The 9,648-nt window shown below is 44.7% G+C and overlaps 1 protein-coding gene across 4 annotated transcripts in view; it reads left to right on the top strand.

Moving 5' to 3' along the window:
• Positions 1-21: 21 nt before the first annotated feature.
• The window catches only part of PRTFDC1 (phosphoribosyl transferase domain containing 1), a 92,492-nt gene continuing 82,865 nt past the window's right edge, over positions 22-9,648 (top strand). For 2 of the 4 annotated variants that reach the window (XM_008574103.1, XM_008574106.1), the window contains exon 1: positions 46-117. In XM_008574103.1, the coding sequence (XP_008572325.1) occupies positions 70-117 (48 nt within the window). In that variant the 5' untranslated portion in view covers positions 46-69. Of the gene's footprint in view, positions 118-734; positions 780-9,648 lie in introns of those variants that run through there. The other 2 variants (XM_008574105.1, XM_008574104.1) reach the window with 2 other exon arrangements.

The raw sequence follows: 9,648 nt of genomic DNA, 5'->3' as shown, positions 1-9,648 counted from the left end.
CCCCACCCCTCCCCCCGCCCTCCCGATCCTTCCCGCGACGTCTTCCCTTCCCGCTTTCCCCGGAGAAACATGGCCGGGAGCAGCGAGGAGGCGCCAGACTCCCGGCGAGGCGTCGTGGTAAATGCGGACTCCCGATCGCTCGCGGGGCGTGCGCTCCCCTCCCCTCCCTTCCTGGCACCCTCCTTTCCAGTCCAAGCCCGAGAGGCGTTCGGGTGACAGCGGGCCACCGCTTTGTTCTTCCCTCCCGCGGGGATCGCTTCCATCCTCAAACCTAGTCCTCCCCTCCCCGCCCCCCATCTGACGAAACACCTAATACCGTCCCTTCGCCCCGTGTTCCCGGTGTCCCCCCTCCGTCCCCCGGCCAGGAACCCGCTCCTGCAGCGCGAAGCCTGCGTCGTGCCGGCTCCCTACTCTTGCTTGTCACCAGGAGTCACTTCTGCGAGCCGGGCGGGTCCGCGAAGAACCCCCGCGTGCCGCTCTTGGGGCTCTCTGTCCCTCTGTGCTCCTCCTGACCCCTCCAGTGCGGGCTTCAAGTGTTGTTTTCAAAAAGGGCGCAGAGGATTCTCGAGGAAATAAAGTAGTTCAAGCGGGCGGAGTTTGAGCTCTGAAGCCTTTGGGACCTGGGTGGGGACTCCGCCTGGGGGGCCTCGGCATAAGCTCCGGGACAAGCTAGCGCCTCCTGAGTGTCCTGTGCCTCCTCTGTAAAGGGCAGAAAGAGCAAGCTGTGTCTGTTGAGCGAATTGGAGAGGATGTGTCGCCGGATGGGAGGATGTGGAATGGTGGGTCCCAGACCTGAATCTCTTTAGCCCCGGGAATCCTCGAGGTGTCAGCCAGAGGGTCCCCATCCCTCAGTGTCCTGGGATCAAATCTTTGCAGGAATGGTTTCCATAGCAGGTGGTGGTTATGACTGTGTCAGGTTTAACGTGAAAGGGTGGTGAGAATGGTGGGTGGGGCTAACTTGCCATTAAGATTCTCTTTGCAGAGATCAGCTTGTAATTTACAGATAATCCGTTTATGAATATGAATGGACTGCTTTAGAGCAAGTGGGTTGGGCAAGGAAGCACCTCTCCCTGAAACATAACTGTTCAGGTTGAAATGTGCTGCTCAATTCTTATCTTACTTTAACAGCAAGCCCTTTGTTCTTAAAGGATGAGAGTTCATTTATTTACTTATTCCATGCATTGACTGACCTGCTGGGTTCCAGGGGGTGTTGTAGGCTCTGAGGATACAGCAGATAGCAAGACAGAGGCCCCATCATCATGGAACTTGCATTCTAGAAGAGGGACACAGGCAATTAGTGTGGAAGCAAATAAAAGAGATCATTTCCAGTAGTTGTATGTGCAATGGGAAGAGGGTAACAGGATAGAGTAACTGGAGGAGGCGTGAGGAGAACACTTTTGCTCAGGTGGTCAGAGCAGCCTCTCTGCAGCGACATTTGAGCCAAGATCTGAAGGGCAAACAGGAGGTAGCCATGTGAGGACCTCAAGGCAGAGTGCCTCATACCAAGTGCAAAGGAATCATCATGTCCGATTTATGCTTTTACAAAAATCACTCTAGTTGCCGTGGTAGTATGGGCAGGCCTAGGGGTGGGCTGAATGGGAAAGGGATGAAAATGTAAAAAGGGAAATCATGAAGTTCAATTTGGGGCAAATTAAGACAGTAGTGTCTGTAGGGCCCACAGGTCAGGATGCACTGTAGGCGATTTGAAATTTATATTTAGAATTCAGGAGAGTGATTGGATCGATTTGGAAATCATCAGCAAATAGAATAATGTTTAATGTTTTGGCGTAGGTGAAGACACCCCATGGACATGGGGGGTGGGGGGAAGAGAAACACCCACTAAGGATAGAAACCTGGAAGACCCTAGATGTAAGAGGCAGACTGTGGAGGAGAAGCTGGATAAAGGGACCAAGAAAGAGCAGCGAAGTGGGAGAGACCAGGCAGGGTAGTGAATGCCTAGGCAACAGTTTCGTGGGGTTCCAGAGGTCAATAAGAATGTCAGATTCTGCAGAAAGAGCAAGTAGGATAAAGATGGAAAAGAGGCCACTATATTTAATAATTACAAAGCCATTAGTAGTGAGAATCTTCTAAGCAACCATCCCATTAGTAGAATGGTTAAAATATAGTACTACCATATATAGTCCTACCATATGGAACTAGATACTCTTAAAAAAGTATGAGGTAAATCTAGATGCACCAATAGAAAAAGTAGATTGTTGAAGTCTAAAAAGCAAATGAGAGAACAGTGTAAATAGCCTAATCTATTAGTGTCAATGGAGGCCCTCTTGGAAGCACGGTAATTTTGTGAAAGATGCAGGGAGGTAGTGTAAGAGGGGTATAGAGACAAGAAGCTGTTTGGACCAGCTGCCATGGGGCTCGGGCATGATAAACAGTTGATCAACCTCATGAGAACTCACTGAGATTGAAAATAATCATGCATAATGGAAATGGTGCCTGAGCTTATGTCATTTTCTCCAGTAGAACTTGGGATAATTAGATTAACCTCACGTTGGATATAGGCGGGCAGGGCAAGATCAGAATGAATTCAAGGTACTGGTGAAAGCTCATGGCATCTAGGGTAGGAAGGGAAAGAAAAGCTGGAGAGGGAAAGTATACTGGGAAATAGAGAGCCCTCAAGGATGGGGTGCAGAAAATTAATGGGAACTTTTAGTACCAGTGAAAAAGGGAGCAGGTAATAATAGCGAGCATTTATTGAGCACTTACTATATGTTTTTCCTGTATGATTCTTTAATCCTCATAAATCTGTGAGGCAGGTCTGTTATACTCCCCATTTTACAGAGGAAGAAACTGAGGCACTGAGAGAATAAGCAAATCATCAAGGTCATATCTAGCAAATGGCAGAATCAGGATTTGAGCCAGCTTTCAATCACTCTGCTACACAGGAAGCTGTGATTCCAGGGAGGAATTTCAAAGGTGGGGCCGCTCTGGAGGACTGTGTTGCTAATGTGGAATAAAGATGTGGTATGAGCTAAGGCAGGTGAAGGAGCTACAAGATGGAGTCACTGGAAGGATCATGAAGGTAGGTTGTTGCTATGTGAATGTGTTGCTAATGTGGAATAAAGATGTGGGATGAGCTAAGGCAGGTGAAGGAGCTACAAGATGGAGTCACTGGAAGGATCATGAAGGTAGGTATTGGAGGAAATCACCCAAATCTCCACCTCGGAGGTGGAAATGAAAATTCTGAGTTGGTGCAAACTTGGTGGTAGAGATGGCAAGGAGCGCAGAGCCAGATGATTCAAAGCATGAGACAAGAAGTATAATTTGTGCAAGAGAAGACAATATTAAGAGATTGAAGATGGCTCTTGCCTACAAGTGGCTTTCAGTTGATTTGGGGAGGTAGGACATTAGCATATCATTAACACTAACTGGTAGCAAATGCTAATTGCTAAGTAGAAGATGTACACCCTGCATTCAGAAATTGTGCTCAGAGTTGGCTTGTCACTTGATCTGAAGACTCCTGGCGCCTCTTTGTTACTTCTCAGGGAGAGATAAAGATCTTCTCTACCCACTTGGCTTTTCTGAATCAAGTCAGTAACATGTTGTTTGGGTTGGTTTGGATTTCACCAAAGCATTACCAAAAGAGCCATAGTTAGCACCTATACAAAATAGTTTGGCAGAGATAAGGAGAAGAGAAAAAATCTAAAATGATTGTGCTTCTGTTATGGTTGTTTCCTCCCCACCACCCCCTATGAAAATATGGCAGCATCAGAGGTAAGTAATCAGGTATAGTTCCACCTAAAACACAACTTTGCTAGGTCANGAAGCTGTTTGGACCAGCTGCCATGGGGCTCGGGCATGATAAACAGTTGATCAACCTCATGAGAACTCACTGAGATTGAAAATAATCATGCATAATGGAAATGGTGCCTGAGCTTATGTCATTTTCTCCAGTAGAACTTGGGATAATTAGATTAACCTCACGTTGGATATAGGCGGGCAGGGCAAGATCAGAATGAATTCAAGGTACTGGTGAAAGCTCATGGCATCTAGGGTAGGAAGGGAAAGAAAAGCTGGAGAGGGAAAGTATACTGGGAAATAGAGAGCCCTCAAGGATGGGGTGCAGAAAATTAATGGGAACTTTTAGTACCAGTGAAAAAGGGAGCAGGTAATAATAGCGAGCATTTATTGAGCACTTACTATATGTTTTTCCTGTATGATTCTTTAATCCTCATAAATCTGTGAGGCAGGTCTGTTATACTCCCCATTTTACAGAGGAAGAAACTGAGGCACTGAGAGAATAAGCAAATCATCAAGGTCATATCTAGCAAATGGCAGAATCAGGATTTGAGCCAGCTTTCAATCACTCTGCTACACAGGAAGCTGTGATTCCAGGGAGGAATTTCAAAGGTGGGGCCGCTCTGGAGGACTGTGTTGCTAATGTGGAATAAAGATGTGGTATGAGCTAAGGCAGGTGAAGGAGCTACAAGATGGAGTCACTGGAAGGATCATGAAGGTAGGTATTGGAGGAAATCACCCAAATCTCCACCTCGGAGGTGGAAATGAAAATTCTGAGTTGGTGCAAACTTGGTGGTAGAGATGGCAAGGAGCGCAGAGCCAGATGATTCAAAGCATGAGACAAGAAGTATAATTTGTGCAAGAGAAGACAATATTAAGAGATTGAAGATGGCTCTTGCCTACAAGTGGCTTTCAGTTGATTTGGGGAGGTAGGACATTAGCATATCATTAACACTAACTGGTAGCAAATGCTAATTGCTAAGTAGGAGATGTACACCCTGCATTCAGAAATTGTGCTCAGAGTTGGCTTGTCACTTGATCTGAAGACTCCTGGCGCCTCTTTGTTACTTCTCAGGGAGAGATAAAGATCTTCTCTACCCACTTGGCTTTTCTGAATCAAGTCAGTAACATGTTGTTTGGGTTGGTTTGGATTTCACCAAAGCATTACCAAAAGAGCCATAGTTAGCACCTATACAAAATAGTTTGGCAGAGATAAGGAGAAGAGAAAAAATCTAAAATGATTGTGCTTCTGTTATGGTTGTTTCCTCCCCACCACCCCCTATGAAAATATGGCAGCATCAGAGGTAAGTAATCAGGTATAGTTCCACCTAAAACACAACTTTGCTAGGTCAGACTGAGTTTTACCTTATGGGTGCCAAACCCACGACAGAAGAAGAAGGCATATGTGATTCAAGGAGTTATTGGTCTATCCAGCCTCCTGCATTCCTCTGGTAGCAGAACCTAGGGCCTATCCTTTAGCAAAATACTTTTACCCATTATTCTACAGGTGTGGTTCTGAGGGGACTATGCATCCTAGTGCACCACCCTTCCTGGCTCTAGGGCTGGGCCAGTTGATGTTCCTGTTTGGGATTCTTTGAATCATTTCCAAGCGGTAAGACTCCCTTGCTCTTTGCTGGTGGAGGCATAGGCGTGAGCATGAAAACCAGTGGCCACAGCCCAAGGAAGAGAGCGGGGCCAAGCACGGGGAGCTCAGTTGTGAACAGGAGCAGAGATCCGCTTCTTATATGTGTTTCCAAACCATTTTTCTCCATGAGAGAAAAAAATCTGAAAAAGAATGCGAGAAATATTCTAAGCAAAAATATTATTTGTAATGACTTAGAAAATAAGTTTTCATTATATCTTCAAATGAGAAAAAGAGAATCAGAATTAGTTCTGGGATTTGGATGTTTTGTAAAATGACTCAGTGAATGTGTGTGTCACATCCCCAGCTTGGCGATGTTTTGCCTCTTTGAACAGAGAGAGCATTGTACTGAATAAACTTAGAGCATTTTATCTGTGATACTGAAACTATTTAAAGACCTCTTGTTTGGATTTTTAAAAAGCAAGTGAATAACGATTATCTACAGTTCATAGCAACCTCCATTCCTCCAGGTTTGGACTTATTTACACCGCAATTTGCATGTACCGTTTAGGATAACAAAGTATACACCAGAAGTTCCTTCGTCTCTAATTTACTTTTATCTCAACAATGAAAACTCATGTTTTCAGATTAACTGAAAATAATGGCCAATTTGAATTATAGAACAGTTTTAGAGAAATAAATTTCTTCTACTTTTAAGTTTATAGCTTTAAGGTAGTAAGGCTTTGGCAAAGAGGATTGAGGCTCTTCTTTCAATGAATTAAAACATACAATTTGTAATTTTATTTATTGATTTTTTCTGGTGCCTGGCTGATACAGGGATCAAACCCTGGACCTTGGTGTTATCAGCACCATGCTCTAACCAACTGAGCTTACCAACCAGTCCCCCAATTTGTAATTAAATGATTGATTTTTCAGTATATCTAAATGGTTAACTATAGACCAGATACTGGTATACAAGTTTTATATCCATTATCTTTCCTACTTAATCCTCACAATAGACATATGAGGCAGGCATTGACTCCATTTTGTAGATGAATACACTGAGACTTAAAGAAGTTAACATGTCCAAGGTTCTACAGATAGCAAACTTGCTGCAGGTGTGTCAGAGTTCTAAGTCTATGTCTTGACCATTACCCCATGCTGCCTCTGAGATATGGATTACCATTACAGTTTTGTTGGTTTTGTCATTTTCTGATCATATTTTCCTTTTTTTTGGCAGCATTTACTAAGCACTTATTATACCCCAGGCAATATACTAGGTTCTGTAAGTACATTATCAGTTCTAGTTCTTTAAATCCCCCTAGCAAGCCTGTCGATAGGTTTTATTGTGTCTTACTTAAAGGAAGGGAAACTGAGTCTCAGAGAGAGTAAGTAATTTCCCTAATGTCACAGCTAATAAGTGTCAGAGCCCAACTTTTGAACATGGAGTGGAGAGCAGTTTCTGTGATTCATCCAGAGCTGGTCCAGTAAAGTATCATCCAGAGCTGGTCCAGTAAAGTATTTGCATGGTAAGAGGAATGAGCTTAGAAGACCACGAGTTAATGATGCTACCACCTGGAAGGCCTCCAGGAAGTGGAGTAGGTAGCATGTGTGGGCTGGAAGGGGAGCCAGAAAGTGCTGTGCACTTGGATGATTTCCCCGGGGCCTGGTGCTGGGCAGGGTTCTTGGCTGCCAGAGTCTTTCCTGAAGGTTCTTCATGGATAGCTGGTAGTCCAGGCTCTGACCTGTCACTGTGATGTTGGAGGTAAAAGCAGGCCTGAGGAGATCTCAGGGTGGGTGCCAGAGCTGCTCTGTGCAAACTCAACATCCCCCCAGCCAATTTGCTGGTCGAGGTAGAGCAAATGTGATACTTTCCAAATGTGCAGATGACATACATCATTTGGCCATCAGTTTGCTGATGGATATGGTAGATAGGAATCTCCAGGGCTTTGAACAGTGATGCTTTTTATTACAAGGAGATAAAGTGAGGGTTGAGGCTGGAGGTCAAGCAGTCGAGTAGCATGCAGATGGAGACTGTCATTCATCCATTCATTGAACGTTCTGAGCACTTACCATATTCCAGGTTACTCTTCTGGGCACTGGGATTTAACAATGAATACATCTCTGCCAGAGGAGCTAACTTTCCAGTGGGAGGAGACAAGACAGAACACATATGCACACACACATATGTCACATCCAGTGGGACTGCATGCTATGAAGGAAAGGAAAGCTGGATAAGAGGGACACAGAGATGGGTGGGGACGGAGGGCGTACTATCTTATGTATGTGGTCAAGGAAGGCCTCTCTGCAGAGGTGACAATGAAGGAATACTTGAAGGAAGAAAGGGCCATGAGGATATCTAGGGCCTCTCTGCAGAGGTGACAATGAAGGAATACTTGAAGGAAGAAAGGGCCATGAGGATATCTCCATGAGGAAGAGTATTTGGGGCAAAAGAAATAGCAGGTTTGAGGCTGGTGAGGCAGGAGCGTGCTTGGGAGATTCGAGGATCAGCAAGAACAGTGGCTAAAGCAGACTGAGGGAGGAAGAGAGTGCCGGGGGATAAGTCAGAGAGGGCCATGATGAGGACTCTGGATTTGACTCAGTGAAATGGGAAGCCCTTGATAAAATGTGAGCAGGAGGAGCCAGTGATACAGTGTACATTTTTAAAGGAGCACTCCAGATGCCATGAGGAGGGGCTGCAAGACTGGAAGCAGGGGGACATGCTTAGCAACTGCTGCAATAATCCGGGGGGAAATGAGGGCAGCGTAGATGGGCGGGGGTGGGATAGCAGTGGAGGTGCTAAGAGGTGGTCCTGGTTAAGTTTAGAAGGAATTGAAGATAGGGTTAGCTAATGGGTTGCATGAGGGAATGAAAGAAGGAGGCAGTGACAGCTCCAAGGCCTGAGTAACTGGAAGAATGAGTTGCCTTTACTGAGATAAGGAAGGGCATTTGGGAGAAATATCACGAGTTTGGTTTGGCTGGCATTCCAGAACCCAGTGGGTGAAGGCTGGGCCATAAGCTCTGCTTCCAAAACCTAAGCCATGGGGAACTGGTTTTGAGTCCCGTGTGAGGAGGAGGGTGGGAAGCAGGGGCATGTCCCAGCACTAAATGGAGTGTGAATGGGTTCTAAGGCCACAGCAAATAGATGAAACTGAGTGAGTAAGAGGACAGAAGGGACAGGAGTCTTCTCAAGGAGCCTGAGTTGGAGCCTTTGGTAGAAAAGAGAGGTGCAAAGGGACCAGGAATGTGGGAAGGAAAATCAGAGGGAGGGAGCAGTCAGAAAGGCCTCCAGGAAGAAGTGGGACCTGACTTGAGCTTCCGAGGAGAGAGCCAGGTTCAGAACACAGAGGTAGAGAGGGTGCAGGATGCGTGAGCGACAAATGAACGAAACCCAGAGCTGGGAAGAATCATGACTTGACTGCCAACCTGAGGGCAGGGAGGAGATGGTGCAGGGAGCTGGGCTGGAAACTTAGGATGGCTCTGCATTATGAAAGGCCTCGGAAGCTCAAAGCTGGACAGAACCATCTGATGAAAGCGTGCAGGAGTGATTAAGGAATGGGAAACAGAAATACAGCTGCAGTATGGTTTGCGTGTGTAACACTTTTGTTGTTGCATATTTTCTTAATGATCTGAAAGTAAAAGTAACTCCACCTTCACCTTAATTCCCCACCCCCCCACCCCACCTTGTTACTATTCTAACCATAAAACTTGCACACCAAGTCCTAAGCAAGAGGAAGACTTGCTATCAGTCTACCTGCTATATGACTAGGCCAATTTTCTGGACCGTTACTTTCCCAACAGGACTGGCTTACTTTCCCACCGTAGTACATCCTTTTAAAGTCTTTCCTATAATGACTGGATTACTCAAAAGTTTGGGTCTACTCTAATCCCAGGTGATACGTACTTTTAATAGGTAATCTTTCCCAGGCAGAGGAAGCGTTTATAATGAATAGAAATGTAATAGTATATATAATAATATAATAATGTATGATAATGATACTATATATTTTATATAATTACAAATATAATGTTATTTATTATAATATATTCATGATAATTTTTATAATTTAGATATAAATTATATGTTTATACATATGCACTGTTATAAACAATACTATCGGGTTAGCTATAAGACATTGAGATTGCATTTTTATTTTATGATGACCATAGTAGTACTAAATCTTTTTTCAGACTGTAGTAAACAAAAAACTTTGCCCCACTGAGCCTTATATAGGTTGAGAGAATATAGTTTAATGCGCTATTGAGATCTTCAGGCCTATTCCATATACTCAGCATGCTGTTTTTCAAAT

Source organism: Galeopterus variegatus, unplaced genomic scaffold (assembly GCF_000696425.1).
Source record: "Galeopterus variegatus unplaced genomic scaffold, G_variegatus-3.0.2 Scaffold998, whole genome shotgun sequence".
Lineage (NCBI taxonomy): Eukaryota > Metazoa > Chordata > Mammalia > Dermoptera > Cynocephalidae > Galeopterus > Galeopterus variegatus.
Note: the sequence above shows the minus strand (reverse complement) of the source record. Positions and strands in the feature narration are given on the sequence as shown.